Source organism: Nannobrachium achirus (assembly GCF_963921795.1).
Source record: "Nannobrachium achirus genome assembly, chromosome: 24".
Taxonomy (NCBI): Eukaryota; Metazoa; Chordata; class Actinopteri; order Myctophiformes; family Myctophidae; genus Nannobrachium; species Nannobrachium achirus.
In genome coordinates, this window is record NC_137831.1 from 39,862,195 (window position 1) to 39,884,710 (window position 22,516).

At 43.4% G+C, this 22,516-nt stretch overlaps 1 protein-coding gene across 3 annotated transcripts in view; it reads right to left on the bottom strand.

Annotated features, from left to right (window-relative positions):
- The window catches only part of LOC308280488 (dedicator of cytokinesis protein 9-like), a gene marked incomplete at its 5' end in the record, with an annotated part of 186,717 nt that overhangs the window by 98,395 nt on the left and 65,806 nt on the right, over positions 1–22,516 (bottom strand). For all 3 annotated transcript variants that reach the window (XM_080720770.1, XM_080720769.1, XM_080720771.1), the window contains 4 exons: positions 5,008–5,142; positions 6,201–6,296; positions 12,017–12,086; positions 17,256–17,338. In XM_080720770.1, the coding sequence (XP_080576896.1) occupies positions 5,008–5,142; positions 6,201–6,296; positions 12,017–12,086; positions 17,256–17,338 (384 nt within the window). The remainder of the gene's footprint in view (positions 1–5,007; positions 5,143–6,200; positions 6,297–12,016; positions 12,087–17,255; positions 17,339–22,516) is intronic.

Genomic DNA, 22,516 nt, shown 5'->3' on the forward strand with positions numbered 1-22,516 from the left:
TTGTTAACAGGTTAAAGCACTATTTTCTGATAGTAATCATTGCTATAGAGTGTTTGTTCAGTAACAGGAGTCTATTGGTCAGAAAATACATTTTCAGGTGGGCTGCAACATTTCAGCCAATCAAGAGAGAGCACACTTATCAGCTTAATTTTTATAGTGTTCCAATTCCATCCAATTTCACTTTGTCGTTGTCGGGTGGAAACCTTGTTTGTCCAAAACCGTTCCTTTTTTTATTGTTTTAAAAACAAGTTAAAGTAGTGAAAATATCCGATCTACAAGCACACAACCTTGTACATCTGCTATTTTCACTACTTTTGTTGTGACACTTTTGTATGATGAAGTAGGGCTTTAATTTACGGAGAAAAAAAAACATACACATTGGAAACTTGGAGCTACGAGGTTTCCGCCAGACAACGACAACTTGTTTAATCTGTATCCTATCTGAGTTCTCAATCCTGATTGGATAGAATTGGTATCCTGAAAATGCATTCTCTCTTCCATAAAGAGCTGGAGAGACTCCTTTTACTACTACTATCAGAATATAGAGCTATTTAACACTTATTTTAACCAAAGAAAATCACTTACCACTACCTTAAAGGACCCATTCCATTTAGTGTAGCAGAACCTTTCCCGTGAGCAAACATGCAAAATAGCAGCATCCAGACTCTGTTTGACCTGAGTGGGGTGGAACTTTAATTAGTATCATTGGTAACACATGTTTACCATTTAACCCTAGCATTTCGTGTCAACATGGCTGTTGGGAATAGGCCTATTCTCACTGCTTGAAAGATGCACGGATGCAAGGTAACAAACTTGTTACAGTTGTAACAATGAGTCTTCTATTCCGTTTTCTTCTGTGTTCTCTTGGTCCTCTTGAAGGCCTTTTCCACCGGTTTCAGAACCAGTGCCGGTTCAACTTTCTTGGAACCTTGGTTCGTTCCTGCGAACCGGCTTGCATTTCCACCAGATTGAACCATGATTGAACTACAGGAACCAAGGATTTTGTGGTTCCCGTTCGGAACCAACTTTTACGGTTCGGAACCAACTCTGGTTCTCGGTGGAAAAGCTCACCTCTGGTTCATCCCATAGGCGGGAGAAAGAACCAGAACCGGTTCTTTGCCAGTGGAAAAGGCCCTTGGAGTCATGTCCTTCAGAGCTGTTCTCTCTACCTGGTTCCAATTTCTTCTCGCTGTGGTGACAATACTCTCTCTTGGGCCTGATGAGGAGCCACAAGGCTCGAAATGTCACTACTGTATATGCCTCACTATATTTGTTATAAATAAGTTGAAGGGGAACCCTGTAATTTTCCTTTGCTTTGGGCTCTAATGAAAAAAGGATATGAATTGAATATCGCCACTGTTTTTGTAGAGATCTTGCATCTCCATAATATTTAACCTTTTAATGTATTTTCAGAAATTAATGCCCTATCATATATTTCTTTGTATGACAGCGTCGCTCAAAAGTAGCAACAATAGGCGATCAACTTGTCACATTTCGACAAGTTGTGAGCTTGTGCTAGTTGTGAGCTTGCGCGAGAGATACGCTAATCGCGTAGAAAATAATCGATAGTTGCTAAACAGGTGTGACCTTTATCAGGGCTGTCCTTTTGAATTGTCATAGATGGTTAAACACAGCTGAAGGTAATAGCGTTAACTCTGGATCTGTTTCATTTAGGGGTTTTGTGTGAAAAGCACTGCGAGAAGATCTGCCCGCGATTATAGCGCTCGGTGATTTCTTCCCAAGCGTTTCTAGATATCTAGCAATTGATATTTGGCTCCGTCGCAAACTGGACATAGTATGAAAGAGGTTGCGCACCCAGAGAAGATCCGTGTTAAATGATTAGAACATAATCTAGGGATAATTAAGGTATAACTGTGTTTGTTTCTGTCTAATGAAAACATATTATTTCTAATTACAAACACATTATTTCTTATTATGGCTTTATTCTGTCTTATTCTGTACTGTAAATTAGCATGGGACCGAAATAGGTGGATTAAAGCCCTTTGCACACAGGACAGTTGTGTTTTTTTTCGTTTGCTGCATGAATAAAACGCATTGGATTTGGTGTGCAATGCTTTGCGGAATCGGCGCTGCGGATCCCTAAAGGAGTCATAAAAGGAATGATGAGTTTTTTACCGCATGCGACAAGACGCACAAATCGAACTGGGTTCGATCGAGAGAAAAAACGCACGGCCGCAGCCACTCGTCGCACGGCTAATTCGGATCCGGTGTGCATGAGGTCATAGAGAATCTTTGTTTTCTTTTTAAAAAATGAAATTGTCCGTTTTATCCGTGCGGATAAACGCGCCTGTGTGCAAAGGGCTTAAGACTGGGCGGCCCGGGGAGCGATAGCGGCAACCTTCCTATTCCCATGCGGCGTCTCTACCCACTCAGCTACTGCCGCCCCACGCCCCACAATATGCCTCGTCGTATTCCCATGAACCACGCCAGCTGTTAAGTCTTATTCTGTAACAGATTTGCATCTCCGCTGGGTGCACGCGCTCTCCTGTGTATGTCTGGAGTCCCACTCTGCAGCTGATTAGAGAAAGGAGGCTGACTTGTGCACAATCCTTCCGTGTTTAGCTAGGTTCTTGTAAGGGGATGTGGCCTGGAAACTTCCTCTGAAAAGTGTTTGTTTTATTTTTATGAAAATGCTTTGGTTCCTTGAACTGGTTTATTTGCGACAGTTGGTGGAGTTCACGGATAACCTTGTTCTGTAAACAATTGAAAACTAAAGGGCTGAACATCCATTTTCCGCCTCCTCCTTGCGGAAGCATGATTATAGCAGTATTCAGGGGTGTCGCACCAAATTCTGGGCCCTGGGTAGGCTGCTTTAACTATTGAAAAATAGCAGATATACAAGCTCACAGCGCGGCACCGAGTGCCGCTCTGCGAGCTTGTAGATCTAGATATTTTTGAAAAAATCGTGAAAACGTGTGCAAGTCTTTGAAAATTTCAAATCCTTCTAAGGTTTTTTGAAAAACCTAATTTTCTATGTCAGTGGTGCTCGATCTGTTTCATGTGAAGGACCCTCAAAATATTTAGTTCCAGGGACCCCTCCAGAAGCAACATTTGAGTACAAATGTTCGCTTAAAAAATGCATATATTCAAAGATTTGCGCACATTTTCATGGCTTCTCGCAGCGCTGAGAAGCTGTGAGCTTGTATATCTGCTATTTTTCAACAGCTAAAGTATAAAATAATTCCAGGCCCCTCCACCTTGGGCCCTAGTAACTCAGTCCCACTTTTCCCCCCCTTGTGACGCCCCTGGCAGTATTACACTGGGGGGGGTAGTAGCCTCGGGATGCAACAGTTCCCGAGCCATGTGGCCCAAAGGGCTGGAGCCTATCTCCTGTTTCTATAGTGTGAGGCGGCTTGGTGCACAAGCACATCTCCCAGCCAAAAATACACTTCCTGACTCTAGTACGTCACAGGAACTTAACACCAATACAACCCTTGATGCTGAGTGCCAGTCAGGGAGGCTTTGGGTCCTGTTTCTTTTAGTTTTTTGTATTACGCTGTACTTATACTCTACTGTACAGCTGTTGTACTACAACCTCCACTCTCCACTCTACCGAACTACAACTTCCACTGCTGTACTACACACCGCTCTACAGTATGTGCTGGGGCGACACAAGTGGGGGGGAAAGTGGGAATGAGTTACTAAGGCACAAGGTGGAGGGGCCTTAATTATTTTATGCTTTAACTATTGAAAAATAGCAGATATACAAGCTCACAGTGCGGCACCGAGTGCCGCGCTGCAAGCTTGTAGATCTGCTATTTTTGAAAAGTCGTGAAAAATGTGTGGAAATCTTTGAATATGTGTATTTTTTAAGCGAACATTTGTAACAAAACTTTGGTTCTAGGGGGTCCCTGGAACAAAATATTTTGAGATGGGGGTCCGTGGTCAAATATAATTTTGGGGGTCCTTGAAATGAAAAGGTTTGAGCACCACTGACATAAAAACATAGATTTTTCACAAATGTTCATAGCAGATATACAAGCTCGCAGTGCGGCACTTGGTGCGCTTGTATATCTGCTATTTTTCAATAGCTAAAGCACAAAATAATGCGTAATAATACGTTCTCAGTCTAAAAGGGTTAAACCCCCTCCCCCTATGAAGAACATTCATGGGGGGCCCCCGCAGTGAATCCTTGTACCCAGGGCCCAGAATATGGTGGGACACCCAGCAGGTTGGCCAATGATCCATGGGTCGGCGGTTCAAATCCCGGCTCCTCCTGTCTACATGTCAAAGTGTCCTTGGGCAAGACTCTGAACCACCAAGTTGCTCCCGGTGAGCAGGTTGGTGCCTTGCATGGTTTCCACCACCACCGGTGTATGAATGTGTGTGTGAATCATAGACTGTATAAAAGATATGGACAAAGTGAAGCCATTGGTTTCTATGCAGCGCAAATGACACAATATGGGTCCTTGGCATGGGTGTTGCCATCATAGATTGAAATGCAACCAGAGGAGGCTATTGGCTGCCAACGGTCACGTTAAACCGCAGGGATACATGGGAGAATGTGGTCGGAGCCTCCCGAAATACAGCACACGAAGAAGAACACAGCCGGCTGGTATCAGTTTAGTTGGCCACGCCCCCCGCAACTTTATCATCAATTTTAACATAAATGGGACCTTATTTTCACAAAACGCATATTATCGTGATTGAAAGGCAATTTTTAACTAGCGATAGGAACCATAAAGTATTCATGAAAATGTTAATTAAGGTTAGAACACGAAAGGGGAAAACGAATGGGATCCAATGGAGAACAATTCTTTTTGCAACCGGCCAGGGGGAAAACAGCGCAACTAGCGGCCAATCATAGGACGTTTTAGTTCCGTATTGGGCTAATTTTAAATTGGCGGAACTCTCCCCCCATGGTGTGAATGGGTGAATGTAATGCACATTGTAAAGCGCTTCGGATAAAAGCGCTATATAAAATGCACCATTTTACCATTTACCCCCCTGACCCCTATACACCACTCTACAGTATGTGCATGTTACCTGAACCACGCCCATGCAGGAGTCGAGGAAGATGGTTCCTTTGGGCTCCTTGGAGGTCTTCTCGTCCTTGTAGAAGTTGAGGTTGTAGGAGCCGTCGCCCAGCTGAGCCAGATGGAAGTACCTTCTCTTGAAGGACTAGGAGGGGGGTGGAAACGGAGAACATAAACAAACCAAAATGGGCCTCTTTTCTCTAAAAATACCACATAGTGGAGGGCAAGGGCGTGGGAAACTTAAAGAAAATTCACTTTAAACCGCAAGCTACTGTAGAAGAAAGAGAAAAAAAAAGAGCCAATATAGCTTCTGTATGAGAATGAAATGCCCCGGTAAACGCAAATTGAAAAGGACGCTTTACTACATCATAACCGCACAAATGTTGAGGAACGGGTACTTACTTGCATAAACAATGTTGTGCGGTTTGTAAAATGAGTAATCACATCTCCGCAATAGCATGACAGCTGTTAAAAGACACAGTGCATGGTGGTGACCCCCAGGGGTCTCCACTCCAGGGGTCAATGAGGGGGTTCCAGAGGGGTTCAGAGAGTTTAACCAGTTATACTGTACCACCCTGTTATACTTTGGCTAGGGTTAGGGTTAGAAAAATCTTGAAAATTTGTGCAAATCTTTGAATATTTTGACCCGATTCTATAAGTGTCTTCTAAATCCTTCTAATGTTTTTTTTTTTTTAACTATGTTTCTGTCAGTGGTTCTCAAAATGTTTCATGCCAAGGACCCCCAAAACTACATGTATTTGGCCAAGGACCCCCATCTCAAAATATGTTGTTCCAGGGACCCCCCCCCATCTCAAAATATTGTATCAGGGACCCCCCAGAAGCAACTATTTGAGTTACAAATGTTCACTTTCAAAAAGATATATTCAAAGACTTGCAAAAAAAAAAATATATATATATATATATATATATATACCGTATATATATACCGTATATATATACCGTATATATATATATATATATATATCACGTTTTTTCAAAAATAGCAGATCTTCAAGCTCGCAGCGCGGCACTCTGTGCCGCGCTGTGAGCTTGTATATCTGCTATGTTTCAATAGCTAAAGCATTCAATAATTCTAGGCCTAAATTGAAAGTACCCAGGGCCCAGAACTTGGTGCGACACCCCTGGGTACAAGGCAGACATGTTTCATGACGGGGAAACCCGCTATGGTGGTTACTCACTCACCCTCATGGTGACACTGATAGCGCTGTTCATGTTTCCTTTGTACAGCCAGCCGTGTTTGGACACCCCGCCCTTCTGGGAGCCCAGCGAGGCTGTGTCCTGTGGGAGGACCAGGTAATTAGGACACAGATCAACACAGGGAAACCGCATGGGCGTGGCACGCAAAACCCAACAACAACAGACAATGACGCACTCTCTCACATGTGGGCTCGAGCACACTGTACATGTGTGCGCGCACTGTCTGTCACTTGATCAAACACGCACGCAAGCACACACACGCACGCACATGCTTATATTACAATACTTGTGAGATCGTCAACATTTTAGAAAGTATATTTTGTGACTTACTTATGTGTAACCCTATGCTATATACACAGGGCCAGGGGTACAGTATGTGCCTTTAAAGGGACAACTTTGTTTTTTTACAACAAGGGTTCATATTTTAGATTTATTAGAGAAAAGAAAAGATGTGTGTCAAAATGTTTTAATTTAATTGTTTTAGCGATTTTAGTATTTTGATTTCAGCGGGTGGGGGCTTGTGTGAAAGTGGCTAAATATGTATTTTTAGACACAATTATAAGCCGTCAATTTCTTTATTACAATTTACACCAGCCCCCATTAGTCACATCTGCCAATGAAAGATTGTGGTGCATCTTGGGAATGAGCTTAGTGTGTCTAAAAAGACATATTTAGCCACTTGCATGCACGCCCCCAACCTGGGTTGGGGGCATAGGAAACTGCTGAGTGCCCTCCAGGCAGTGGCGAGGGTAGAAGAATGTTAGAGAGGCAGGGGCTGACATTTCTAAAAGGTCCTTTTGGTGAAAGTATCGAAAACAGCCGACCTCCAAGCTCACAACGCGTCTCAGTGCGGCGCGTTGTGAGCTTGGAGGTCGGCTATTTTCGGTGCTTGATACCACACTGAACTAAGCATCATCAAGTCAATACTGGAGACGTGGCTTAACGGCATGGATTTCCACACAAAGAGGGCAATTCTTTCAACATAAGATGCTGCGTTCAAGTTCAGGAGAGTTTGGACAAGGCAATTCTCTTGAATGCTGCCTTCAGGTATGGCATGGAAAGAGGGCATTTGCATTTCTTTCACTATTGTAAAAACTGCATTCATGGTCTGGAGAGGGCACTTTTTACAGACAGATAAAAGGGGCAGGGGCTCAAGCCCCCTTTGATGTCTATGTGTGCACATGCCTGTCAGACACACACGCAAAATCGCGCAAACACACACACACCAGTGTTGTTTTTGACAGCAAATTTTGATTTCGTTTTAGTCATAGTCTTTTGAATAAAATGTCATTTAGTTTTAGTCTAATTTTAGTCGACTAAATATCAGAAGACTTTAGGCGACTAAATCTACAGTTGATTTGGTCGACTAAAATGTATTTTGGCAGGCCTTGATGGCATCGTAATGACTGATTTTACACTTGGTTGTGTGCTGAAAATAGCAGATCTACAAGCTCATAGATCGTCTATTTTCAGCAGGCAACACCTGAGAGCAACCAAACATAAAATGACTCTCTTCTCCATTAGTCCCTCCTTAACGTTTTAGTCTAGTTTTTTATTTTGCTTATGAAATTGTCAATATATTTAGTCTTAGTTTTAGTCACCACAGCTTAGTTTTTGTTTAGTTTTTATTGAGTTTTCGTCAGTGAAAAAAACGCAGTCGACAAACATTTTTCGTCATAGTTTTAGTCGACGAAATGAACACTGACGCACGCACGCACGCACACACACACACACACACACACACGCACGCACACACGCACGCACGCACACACACACGATAACGATACACGAACATTGTTGACCCTTGTTGCATAGGCAACTGCTGAGTGCGCTCCAGGCAGTGTGGCGAGGGGAGAAGCAGCGCTACACCGCGCGCAGTGTTCTCCTCATTAAACTCAACGCTGCAGACCTTCTCCCCATTCCTCCTCCCAGGGACGTGCTGGGCCCCTGATTCAGCCCGGGAAAAAAGAGTTGGAGAGGCCCTCATTGCGCGCTATAGAGAGAGATCTCTCTATAGCGCTGCTGCTACTCAAAGATTTGCCATTTCAGATCATGACAAGTGACAAGCCAGTGGGCCAATTACATGAGTTATATTTCGTCGTTGTCGGGTGGAAACCTTGTACGTCCAAAACCATTTATCATTTTAAAAATGATTTAAACTAGTGAAAACAGCCGATCTACGAGCACACAACGCCTCGCGCCGTGAGGCGTTGTGTGCTTGTAGATCGGCTGTTTTCACTACTTTTGTGTGACGGCCTTGTATGATGAAGCAGGGCTTTACTTGTACAATTTTGAAACTTGGAGATACAAGGTTTCTGCCCGACAGTGATGATTTACTTTGTTGGCCGCCCAGCCCCCAAAATGGAAAGAAGCCGACATTTTATTTTAAATTTTTGAAGCGGTGAAAGGAGTGGCTTTGTGTGTCCCATTCATGTCCATATATGGTAATTTCAGTCCAGAATGAACAGGTTTTATCTGTCCCGTACATGTCCCGTACATGTGTGTCCCATGTGTGTCCCGTTCATGTCCATATATGGTCATTCCAGTCCAGAAGGGACAGATAAAACCTGTTCATTCTGGACTGGAATGACCATATATGGACATGAACGGGAACGTCCGTCCCGGTCTGATGATTGGATGATTAAAAATGTCCAATGAGACCATACTTTGAGGATTGGTCAAGCTTCACTTGACAATTCGGCCCTCCAGATAAAATCATTCATTCATTCAGAATTGAAAGAAAAGTTCACCGCTTCACTTCGAACCGAGGTTTGATTTTTTCCTAATGGCCGGCCAGGAATGAACCGGCCGTTCGGGAGTTGTCCCGCATTTCCCAACGGCCAGCACGTCCCTGGCCTCCTCCCTCCAGGGGCTTTCAACCGCCACATCCTGACCAGGCACCAAAAGGTCAAACAGCCTTCAATCCAATCAATTCCTGAGGCAAGGTAATTATTGGGCCGGGTATGTGACCTCTCTCAATCTACGAGATGTCATGGAGAGGATTGCTCAGAGAGAGCGAGAGAGAGAGTCGACGTCTGCCGACATGACAACACACGCCAGTTTGGCCCGGAAAATGTAAAGGTTTTGTCATGTATACCAGTGGTTCTCAACCTTTTCAGGCCGCCCACAACACCTAAAATAGTCCTATTTGAACTGGGGACCCCAAACCCTGACGAGCACTAAAGAGTTGAGCCATTACAATTTGTATAACACGGTTCTGTTGTGAAAATAGCAGATCTACTGCATTTTTACAATTTCTGCCTCTGATATTTGACAGTTTGGCCAATGTTTAATGTGTCATTTTAGAGGTATTAAAAAGTCCTTCAATTGTAACTTTCCAAATTTGCATATACCCTATATACACTTAAACTTTATTGGTTTGTTTACTTAAGTTAATCATCTGGGGACCCACCCAAAATAATTGAAAATAAAGGGCACTTTTTATTAATGCAAGCTTACGGTCATTGAAGTACATATTGTCATTGTCAGGTTTTTTAGTTTTTTGGGGAGAAACGAATGCCTTACTTCAACACTATTTTTGCTACGAAAGTAGCAAAAATAGTGTTCCGATGTGGCACGTTGCGAGCTTGTAGAGCTGCTATGACATCTCTTTTAGATTTTAAGTAAAAGTGAAAGTGGTTAAGTGTGTGTGTGTGTGTGTGTGTGTGTGTGTGTGTGTGTGTGTGTGTGTGTGTGTGTGTGTGTGTGTGTGTGTGTGTGTGTGTGTGCGTGCGTGCGTGCGTGCGTGCGTGCGTGCGTGCGTGCGTGCGTGCGTGCGTGCGTGCGTGTTTTATAAATATTGAACCAATGAAAAGTATTAATGACTACATTGGATCCATTGAAACACAGGCTCTTTTTTCCCCAATTCCCTGAAAAGTGACAGTTTTGGAAATACGAGATTAGCGACGATATCCTAGTTAGTTAGTGAAGCCTGGAAAGAGGCCGAACTTAGCCTTACATTAAGTCGCTCCTGTAGAAGTTTCTGCATTGATGACGTATATGGGCTACAGGAGCGTCTTACAGCATAGACAGACAGGTCCGGAGTATGGTCTGCAAAACTGCTACTGCGGCTCTACACATGCACACATGCGAGACATATCTTCCGTACAAGTTCTGCAAAGTTTTTGCGACTTGTCCGGTAGCCTTGTTTAATGTATTAGTCCGTATTGTTAAATAAAATGAGTTTTTACCAAGTGTGTGTCTTTTCCAAATCTAGCATCTCTGGTTTGGTTAAAGATGGCTGCACTTATCACGTGACGTTCATCCATTCCCCCATTCGCTCATACAAGGACATGACGTAAGTGTATACGGAAGAATGCACAATAATGCTTCCAGCCACCAACGGGCGCTGTTGCAGCTAACGTTGTAGCAAACGAGGAAAAGTTGTACACTTGGTAAAAACTCATTTTATTTAACAATACGGACTAATACATTAAACAAGGCTACCGGACAAGTCGCAAAAACCTTGCAGAACTTGTACGGAAGATATGTCTCGCATGTGTGCATGTGTAGAGCCGCAGTAGCAGTTTTGCAGACCATACTCCGGACCTGTCTGTCTATGCTGTAAGACGCTCCTGTAGCCCATATACGTCATCAATGCAGAAACTTCTACAGGAGCGACTTAATGTAAGGCTAGGCCGAACTCATCGCCCTTTAGAGAATCATTACTTATTCAAAGGCTTGGGAAGGTTGCCAGGAAGCCTGCATGTCACGACAAAAGCGGAACTAAGTGTTTATATACGCTATACGGGCGTCTGCTGGACAAGTTTCCTGAGGACAGAGGAAAGGAATTCTGGGATCTGTATTTTATACCACACACGTGCATCAAAGGGGGCTTGAGCCCCTGCCCTGTTATCCGTCTGTAAAAAGTGCCCTCTCCGGATCATGAATGCAGTTTTTACTATTGTGAAAGAAATTCAAATGTCCTCTTTTATGCCATACCTGAAGGCAGCATTCAAGAGAATTGCCTTGTCCAAACTCTCCTAAACTTGAATACAGCAGCTTATGTTGAGAGAATTGCCCTCTCCGTGTAGAAATCCATGCCGTTACGCCACATCTCCAGAATTCACTTGAATTTGCTTAGTTCAGTGTGGTATCAAGCAGTGAAAATAGCCGACCTCCAAGCTCACAACGCGTCGCGCTGCGACACGTTGTGAGCTTGGAGGTCTGCTATTTTCGATATTTCCACTAAAAGGCCCCTTTTAGTGGAAATATCGACTGCACGGTGGTGCAGTGGTTAGCACTTCGCCTCACAGTTAGAAGGTCCTGGGTTCGATTCCCGCCGGGGGAAGCTGTGGGTGCTGGGGGCGTGTTGCTCCACCCGCGTCATCAGCACCCACACCCTAGGTGGGGTTGGCGATAGGGCCTTTCTGTGGTGAGTTTGCATGTTCTCCCCGTGTCTCCTTGGGCATAGGCCCTCACACAAAAACATGCAGTAGTCCTGGTTTCTATACTACCTCCCCCTAGCCAGCCAGGTGCTCCCCAATGTCCCCTGGCACGGCAGGGGGAGAGCGGAAACCAGGACTACAGGTTAGGTAGTCACCGGGTGAGAAAAATTGGTTGCAAAAAACGTGGGATAAAAAACATTAAAATAAAAAATAAAAAAGGCCCCTTTCGAAATTTTAGCCCCTGCCTCTCTAACATTCTCTGCACGTCCCTGTTGGGTTGTTTAACGGTGAAGGCCTACGGTATGATGAATTACCACAGTAGTAGCGATCAAGTGTGATTAGGGTAGAAGTATCACGTTTCTTACCAGAGAGTGTTTCAAACGACTTTTTCCAAATCTGGTTAAGTTCACTTACCTCATCTTTTTCCACATCTTCGTCGACCTCGAACAGATGAGCAGCCAGCTTCTCTGGTCTGGGCGATTTGCTGAAAAAAGAAAATGACCGCCACATAATCTTAGGACTCAAGATCAACTGCCATGACCTAAAAAGTATAGCCAGTAACTTTGATATATTTATAAAAGATTTTTCACCCGTAAATTTAGACAAAAGAGCTCAGTTAGATATCGTCACCGTCTGGCCAAAACCTCTTAACTCCATTTTTGAGGTTTTAGATTTTTTGGGCATGAATCAGGGCTATTGAACACCCTTTACATCTGAGTGTTGGTTAAATTAAAATAATATTGAACCAATGAAAAGTAGTAAAAAGCCCGGACCGACAGCAGATATTTACTCACACCATTAAAGCTATACTGTGTAAGATGCTCAACTAGTGGTCAGTAGCCCTATAGCAAACCGCGGTCGCGTTCGCGTCTTTCGCCCGTTTTTCGTACCTTCACACCCCCGCGTCTGCCTCCACAACGCCGAGAGCTATCTTTAGAGGGGTCCTTGGTTCCTGTGCGTTCAGGCATTCCGGAGAAACGGACTACTTCACCCTGCCTGGTAGGCGAGATTACCTTTTGAGTAAAGAGACACACGGGCGACTACAAATATGGCGACCCCACTTCAAGATGCGCTGTGATTGGCCGGTAGTGTACCATGTGTGCATGATCGGCGATGTGATTGGGCAACGTATACACAACGTATACAGATGATGCAGATTACGTCATTTTGGCGCGAAATCCGGTCCACGGCCAGGATCATAGAAAACATATAAAGAGAAGGCTTCAGAAGCTGAAAATGACGGAGTGGGTGTTCTAAAACTTTAGCGATTTAACAGTTAGGACAATTTTAAGATTTGTTTTATAAAAAAAGTTACATGGTACAACTTTAAGTACAGTAAAGTCAACAAAAAACGTAAATAATAATATTATTGTCATTTTTCACACTGCTAATCTACAGTATAATTACTCTCTTCTCACCTCACATTCATGTGATTCTCACACCATTCTGCCATTCACACCATATTCTATTTCAAACGCATGTCAGACAAGCTTCCCATTTGCTAATATAGCACACTGACCCCATTGTATACACACACACAATAAGAAGAAACAATGTCTACATTGGCAACATTCACGCCCTGCTTTCCCCATTCACAACAAGGAGCACATTTTAGTACACACTACAATGTGTTCATTCGCTACATCTTTCTCTCTGGGCCACTTCAGCGCACAGCTGCAGGGGTGTCAATTGGGTATGGCAGGGGTATGCAGCTGCCAGACCCAGGGTCCAGGCACCCTGTAGACAATATGCCTTCCGGTTGGTTCCAAGATTTCTAGCGGAAGTGCTGCGTTTAACGGAGGTTACGTTAGAGGAAAACCTGGGAAGCTCACTGCCGTGGAAGCTCACACGGCGGAAGTTGAACGCTTTCTGCCTTATATTGTCACCAGGCTTTTCTCTTCGCAGATGAGTAAAGCCTGGCTACGCGAGGCTAGGGTCCAGGGGGGAAAATAAAAGTTACTTATAAATATAAACCCATGAATGTCTCTTTGTCTATCTGTGCTGGTTATTATGTTGTTAAATTTCAGTAAAATAACTACAAATGCAAAATGTAACAAAATGGTCACTTTAACAAGGTATTATGATTATATTCTCCAAACTTTTATTCTCCCCATCTTGACAAACTGGTATGTTCCCGGGTTCCGCAGGTCAGCTGCACTGCAGGTGCAACGCATTATTGTTAATTGTGGCACGTTTACTAACATGCCAAGTTTAGCTGCACTTGAACAACCGTTCCAGGCCGCCATATCCAGCCCAAGAAACCGTAGTAACGTGGGAAAAAAATAAAATGTACTTCTTAAAATGAATGTATCATGCCTGTTGCTAAGATATGGCAACATGACTGGTGTCTTGCGCACGTGCAAGACACCAGTCATGTTCCATACCTTAGCTTTTTCCGAACCGACACCACTGCACAGCTGTCGTCACGAGTCAGGATTTAGGGCAACGCGTCTCAGCTGTTACCAGTCAAACCCCAGAAGCACAATTTGCCCCTATGACCTTGACTGGGCCGAACAAGCTCCGGGGAGCAACTAGCATAAACAATGTCGGGGGCCAGGGTCAAGGGTTGTTGTCCGGTTTTTATGCTACAATGTTGGAAGCATGACTTGTAACATCTGCAAGGTGCGTTAGCCTCGGCCACCTCCCCGTCGTGAATCATTTTCAACATGGCATCCCTATTTTAGGCATGCATTATGTCATTAATGGCCGTTCTACAAGCTCACAGCGTGTTGCAATGTGACATGTCGTAAAGCTTACAGACCTGCAATTTTTCCTCTACGCTCGAAATAGGGTTTAAGCGGCTACGGAAAGTAGCTCAAACTGAGGACACGGTCTGTAAGTCCTGGGATGTCCCATTTGTTCCAGTAACATCACAAAGTTATTGTCCCAGAATAGCCTCGATTAGCCTTGGTGGGAAAAACACAGGAAGTGTCCTATTGTGTGACATTTGATAAACTTCCACAACGCACGTTTCCTTCTTTCCAGGGATCTGTGGAACACATTCACTGGACGGTGAAACCAGGCCAGAATCTCAGGACATTGTACGTTTTTACGATGGGCCTCAAAAAAACGATATAACTATACAACAGCACAGCATCCAATGAGTAAAGCAGATGCAAAACACCCCGCCGGAAGACATCTGGGAGTTTTGTTGTGGCTTTGAACATCAACATGTTTTTAGAGCTTAAAGGAGTAGTTCACCCCCAAAATTACTTTTTTTTCTATTGATTACCCATGCCATGGAGAGTAGAGTTCAATAATAATTTTAGTTTTGTGTCGCATTCATAAGACAAAAATGTGATAACAATAAATTTACCCCCATTCGTTCCGGATGGGGACCCGTTTCGAAACGGGTCCCCATTTTTGTCTTAGGAATGTGACAAAAAACAAAAATATTATTGAACTCTACTCTCCATGGCATGAGTAATCAATAGAAAAAAAGTCATTTTGGGGGTGAACTACTCATTTAACAATAACACTTTTTTTTTTTTTTTTTTTACTTTTTTCTGTGGTGTTGAATGGAACAGTCAAGTTCTGCCTTATTTCCTACTAGGGATGGAAATCGGACAATATAAAAAATCGGCTGGTATGATATCAAACCGGCCGAATCGTGGGCAGGTCACTGACATAAATACTGGTTTTATGCCAATTGTGTCTATGGCACTGCACAGCATGATGCTCTGGTCCTGTGACTAAAGTAAACATTAGCAAGTAGCAGCCAGTCTACTTAGTGGCAGCCTACAGAATACAGATGGTGCCGATTACCTTTGCAATGTAAGGATATATTCCATAATCCTGTGTCAATGTCGTCTCCAAAAAGAAGGGGGGGAAAAAAAGCATGCGTAACCTGCTTTCCTCCTGCCTAGTCCAGACGGTCATATTAGACTGGATATTGTCTGTGATTTTGGATATTGTATTGTACTATTGTGATTGATTTGGCATTAGTGTTCTGGCATTAGTGTTCTTCTAGCTTATTGGTACTCAAATTGAAGTATGTCTTGTAGGCCTACTTGGCCTGAAAAAATGGGTATATTGGAGCAACCCTAATATCTAGTTCTTAGCTAAAGAAATCGGTATCGGAAAAATCGGTTTTTGCAGGTCAGACCTTCATAAAACCTGTGGATCGGTATCGGCCAAGAATTTTGCAATCGGTCCATCTCTATTTCCTACTTGCTCTTTTGCACTCATTTAGCAGTGTGACTGGAAAGATCACAACCAGCCATTTTAGAGGTACACTTGTGCTGCAATATCAATTAAATTCCATTTTACAAGACGTAAGAGAGAACAGGTGGTGCCGCTGCAGTGCTGTTGTGGGTTATGTTAATTACAAGTGCATAATGGGAGACTGTTACAATGACTTGCACTGTTCAGTACAGTATGTGACTGGGATTTTTATAGTTTTATAGTCCCATATATGGTCTTATACTAAACATAAGTGTTGGTGGTGGTGAGAAATTGTGAGGACCTAAAAGAGACCGGCTCCCAATAGTCAGGGGATATCTACTGAAATAGTGTCAAATCCTGGAATAAATTCCTTACCAAAAGATTTCTTCACCAATGTGTTTGTAAAGGTGTCTAGTAACACATCTCACAAAGACTGAAATTCAGTTTCCCTAGGAGAATCTGTTACAGCTGATGGAAGTTGGAGTCCCATTAAATTAACTATACAGGATAAAACACACCAAAATAAATATGCTTTAAGTAGCATGTGAGGGGTCAAACTAGGGTTTTTATATGATTCATCTGACTCCATTGCAAGCATTTGTTTTACACAAAAAACATTCCTTGGGCTAAAAACGTCCCCATGAAAACTATGATTTAGTGATGAGTAATCACTTTTTCCAGTTTTGTGGGAGCCGCCTTTACCCCAAGCCAAGGAATGTTCATGAAAAAATCATGAAAACCCCCTAGTTTGACCCCTCACATGCTACTTAAAGCATATTTATTTTGGTGTGTTTTATCCTGTATAGTTAATTTAATGACCCCAACTTTCAGCAGCTGTAACGGATTCTCCTAGGAAAACTGAATTTCAGTCTTTGTGAGTTGTGAGATGTGAGATGTGTTACTAGACACCTTTACAAACACATTGGTGAAGAAATGTTTTGGTAAGGAATTTATTCCAGGACTTTTTATGATATCCCCTGACTACAAGGGACCTCTCTTCCCGCCTAGGTCTGGTCCTTTTGATGAGCTGTCGATGAGCCTGTCAGTGGAGCTGTCGACACCTCAACACACCTGTTAACTCCAGCTGAAACGCACACGCACACACACACACACAGTCACACGCACAAACAAGCACGCACAAACGCACGCACACACACACGGGTGTCGCACCAAATCCTGGGCCCTGGGTACAAGGATTCACTGCGGGCCCTCCCATGAATGTTCTTCATAGGGGGAGGGGTTTAACCCGTTTAGACTGGGAACGCATTATTTTGTGCTCTAACTATTGAAAAATAGCAGATCTACAAGCTCGCAGCGCGGCACCGAGTGCTTGTAGATCTGCTATTTTTGGAAAATCGTGAAAATGTGTCTTTGAATATTTCAAATCCTTCTAAGGTTTTTTGAAAAAACCTATGTTTCACACACACACACACTTGTGACGCCCCTGCGCACACACGCACGCACACAGACATACACGCAGGGCACTCACTTTGGGAGCTGGCGGAAATCTCCGGAATATTCTTCGTACTTGTAGTTGACAAGGTGCCAGTCGGAGTTGTACGTTTTGATGCACTGCGGAGAGAGAGAGAGAAAGAGCAAAGAGTTAAAATTGAGGAGGAGGTGGTGAGTGAGGGTCACTTACTTTAGCGTGAACAAATTCGGAGAGGTCATTAAAAATATAGCCCCAGGCGGACGCAAGCGGGCCGAGGTTTATTATACTTCCTTGGCAAAATAAAGCTAAATCCGTATTCCCTCAGAAGCAATGAAGAGGCAGGGTTTTATTTTAAGAAGGAGGGAACTTGCGTTATATAGTATCTTTGTTTCCTGAAAGGCAGGCAGTGCAGCTGCAAGGGCTTGGGTAGAAACTTGAATGATAAGACAGCTTAATTGCATTATTATAACTAATTGAATGAACAAGAGAACGGGGACGTGCAGAGAATGTTAGAGAGGCAGGGGCTGACATTTCTAAAAGGGCATTTTGGGGGAAATATCGAAAATAGCCGACCTCCAAGCTCACAACGCGTTGCGCTGCGACGCGTTGTGAGCTGTGAGGTCTGCTATTTTCGGTGCTTGATTCCACACTGAACCAAGCATAATCAAGTCAATACTGGAGATGTGAGGTAACGGCATGGATTTCTACACAGAGAGGGCAATTCTTTCAACATAAGATGCTGCATTCAGGTTAAGGAGAGTTTGGACAAGGCAATTCTCTTGAATGCTGCCTTCAGGTATGACATGGAAAGAGGCCATTTGCATTTCTTTCACCATACTGTAGTAAAAACTGCATTCATGGTCTGGAGAGGGCACTTTTTAGAGACGGATAAAAGGGCAGGGGCTCAAGCCCCCTTTATATGTGTGCACTTGCCTGCAAGACAAAGATTCAGCCAAAGGAGCCTCTACAGCAGCTATGTATAAATGGCTGGCTAAATTATCCTGCGTTGCATCAACCAGGTACTGTAGGAAGGATATGTAATGTAACCGCAGGCTGTGAAGATCATACACAGACTTTCATAAGTCAAATGAATTATATCTATTGCTGGGAAGTAGGAACGGATTCCCCTCTGGTTAGGGGGCAATACCCACTGTAGCCATTGTCAGAGTACAGTACTTTGGGCCTTTTATGATAGTATTCTGAGGCCAGTCTACGAAGTTGGTTATATGACGACATATTGATGACAGATACAGAGATAGATATATGGGCATTCAATAGGACTCAGATACAGAGATTTCTGTATTTTCGGTTCTGGATAACCGTCAGACCAAACGAATTCTGTGAAGCCCTCTGTGAAGTTTGAACTCGGAAAGTGCTCAGTTTATGCACGGGACAGTCTAGCGTTGTCAGACCTAAGTGTCATCTATAACTAGAAATACTGTTCCTACGAAACAGTGTGGGCTCGCATGGATGGAACACCATGTATGGGCACAAAGATCTACCCTTTGGCTGCTCCTCATTGGCTAAGGGAGCCTTTGTCTGTATTTTTTTCTGAGGAGAGTAAACTTGGTCTATAAGGTTTTGGTATAACATACTGATATAACATACTGCGCTTGTTGGTGCTGATGTCACCAAGAACGCTGCTTCACACTGGCTAAAGGCCCTGCCTTTGTACTGTCTGTCATATTTTTTAGGAGAATAAACTTGACATATAAAGTTTTGGTGTAACATACTAGTCTTGTCTTTCAGACGAGCCCACAATGATGGGGTTTGAGAGAAAAGCTCAAGGTCAGGTCAGTTGTTACCTGACAGTCTGACATTTATATGAACCCTAGCGTCACTCTTCTGGTCATAATGATTTTTCTTTTTTTCTTTTCTTAAATTTTTATCACACGTTTTTTGTAACCCATTTTTTTCATTCAGTGTCAACTGTGTAATGTCAACCTGGGCGCTGCACTCCCTCTGCCAACCAACAGACTGACCTCATGCTTCCTTCTATGCATGAGGAGTCCAAGCTGCTTCTTTTCACCTGACAGGGGGGAGTTTCCCCAGTACGACATAGCGTGTCGGTGTCGAAGGAACACGTTATTCCAACCAGTTCCTTTCCCCTCCATCAGGTTCCCTGGCTGACTAGGGGGAGGCAGCATAGAGACCAGGATTACTGCATGTTTTTTTTTTGTGAGGGTATCTTCCCTACCCTAGGTGACACAGGGAGAACATGCAAACACCACACAGAAAGGCCCTTTCCCCAACCCCACCTAAGGTATGGGCAACTGATGACGCGGTGAGAGAAAACAAGCCCCCAGAGCCCACGGCGTTGGCGGGTGAAATACGAAGGAAAATAAATTACAGAGAGAGAGAACAAAAAGAAAAAAACTGCTTCCCATCTATGAGTACCTACAGATGTTCCAGATGCAGTTATTATGATGTAATTTCTGGCTGGATCCATAGGGGAATATCCCCTAACAGTTCTAATCAGACTACGCCCAGCCCAGGCCAGAACACTGCCGACCCCTGCAACACACAGCCTCTGTGAGAGATATACGACCCAAGCCTGAGCCGTGAGCCCCGACTCCGGTCTATACACCCAACAGAACGTACACTACGCCGCAGACATTAGCAGCAGAGAAAATGCTATGCTCACTTTAATTTAGGCCTAGAATTATTGAATGCTTTAACCAGTGAAAAATAGCAGATATACAAGCTCACAGTGCGAGCTTGTAGATCTGCTATTTTTGAGTCGTGAAAATGTGTGCAAATCTTTGAATATATGTATTTTCAAAGCGAACGTTTGTAACTAAAATTTTGCCTCTGGGTGGTCCCTGGAACTAGATATTTTGAGATGGGGGTCCGTGGCCAAATAGATATAATTCTGGGGGTCCTTCACATGAAAAAGTTTGAGAACCACTGACATAGTAGTCTGTCAAGAACAGACTAACTGAGCTCCATTTAAGTGAAAAGGACAATTAAAGTGACAATTAAAGGCTTTTTAATACCTCTAAAAGGACAGATTAAATATTGGTCAAACTGTCAAATATTAGAGCCAGAAATTGTGAAAATAGTTGATCTACATGCTCACAACGTTGCGAGGCGTGGTGAGCATGCAAATTGGCTATTTCCACAATAGTACCGTGATATTCAAAATGTAATGACCCAATTCTTAGTGCTCGTCAGGGTGGGGGGTCCCCAGTTCAAAAATGATTATTTTGGGGGTTGCGGCCTGAAAAGGCTGAGAACCACTGCGGTAAGGAAACGGGAGGGGTCTCATGGCTCCGCAGCAAGGCGTACGTATGTAACTTGTAAGAGTGTATTTGACTGCGACACCAATTTATCGAATTGTTACTTCAAACACAGGGCTGTTCATCCATTTAAAGGCTATTTCCTTCTTCCCCTAGCGCTCTTTGAAATCTTGATCCAGGAATCATAAAACAAAGCACATATGAATGCCTGAGCGCATTCTTGGGCTGGACGTACGAAACGAAACATCTGATGGGCCTTCAGGGTATTGTAACCTATTGTATCGTCTGGAAAGTGGTACGACCACCTGTGTTTGGCTGAAAGGAGTAAGGCAAGTATATTCAAACAATAAGGGACAGAGTGCAGGTTTTTTAGTGTCATGCACAGACATTGGGGCAAAATAAGGGCTATCCCCCTCCACTTACACTACAATTAGAGATGCTCTGATTGCGATTTTTCTTTTAATGATTCTTCTTACAAAACATTGACATTGTATATTAAGTATAAACATTAGGAGATTGCAGGCTGAGGTCCTTTAGTATCCAATTCAACTTGTAGGAGTTGAAGCTGAGGTTACATTCCACAGATAAATATTGTGAAAATAGCTGATCTAGCTTGTACTGTAGATCGGCAAAGCAGATAGAGGCAAAGCCCATACCGATCAAAGCCGATAGAGGCATTATCGGCCAATCGCGATCACTCACCGATCAATCGGCACATCTCTAACTACTATAGAGGGTATGCGCGTGACATCACTGTTGCTGGAAGTTATGTGGGAACACACCTACTGAGTGGCAAAACACACATTTCTGCCATTGACAGCCCATACATCCAAACAGAAAAGTCCTATCGGTTTATTAAACAAAAGTTAACTAACCAACATTGCGGCTGTACTGAAAGCTTGAATTATCCTCTTTCTATCTGCAAAGTTTTTGTTTCATAAAAATCCACCATAGTCGTGTTATGAGCTACTTTCCGTCAAGACATTCTGTGCGTGTTTTTATTTTTCCAAGTGTCAGAGTTTGGAAGCACTCGTTTTCTAAAACACAACATCCTGCTGCCTCCTGCATTATGTGCAAATTAGAAACAGGTGGTATGCAGAGCCGTTGAGTGATTTGCAACTAGCACTTCCAAACTCCAATGCTCCATGCTGCTCAATGTTTTGCCACTCAGTCTAGATTAGGGGGGCGGGTCCCAGACAGTGGACTTGCATACCCTCTATTACTTCTCTATCCACCTGTTTCCGCAGGAGTTTACTGGAGATTATTTGGACCTGTTTGGACCACACTTCCGGTTTAACAGCAGACATACAAGCTCACGTCGCGTCGCAGATGCAAACGTTGTGAGCTTGTAAATCACACTCGGCTGCGGCGCCGGAAGCTCGGTACAGCGTCTTCTACGCAATGCACTATGGGGCGTTGGAAAGTCGTGGATATATTTTATTAAACTGAGTCCCCTAGGGATCTACACTAGTCCGTTTTTAATTGTCTTTTTTCATGGATACTAATTCTCTCTCTGCAGTGAACTATACATTTTAAAATACAATTATTGTCAATACCAGATAAATGGGCACCTATTGAGTCAGAGGGCAAAGGACACGGGCACAAGACCCCCTGGAGTCTGTCTGTGCATGTGCCAAAACATTTAAAACATGTGTTATGCACTGGCATGCTTAGAAATAGGTTTGTTAATCATAATAAACATTTCTCTCTAGATTAACAGGGGAACATTGCTGATTTTCCTAAATTCCATAGTTCTGGTGTAAGGATAGGCTATCAGTAATATAATGTAATGTCAATCAATAATATGCGTCAAAAGTCTTTTTTGTGGTTGAATCATCAAATGATGTCAAACGTGTTAAGTTATGTCAACATTTCATGGAGAAATACACACAAAAAGACAGACACTACAGTATATTATTGATCTCCTCCAGGCACGTGCACACATAGACATCAAAGGGGGCTTGAGCCCCTGCCCTTTTATCCGTCTGTAAAAAGTGCCCTTTCCAGACCATAAATGCAGTTTTTACTGTGGTGAAAGAAATGCAAAATGACCTCTCTCCATGCCATACGTGAAGGCAG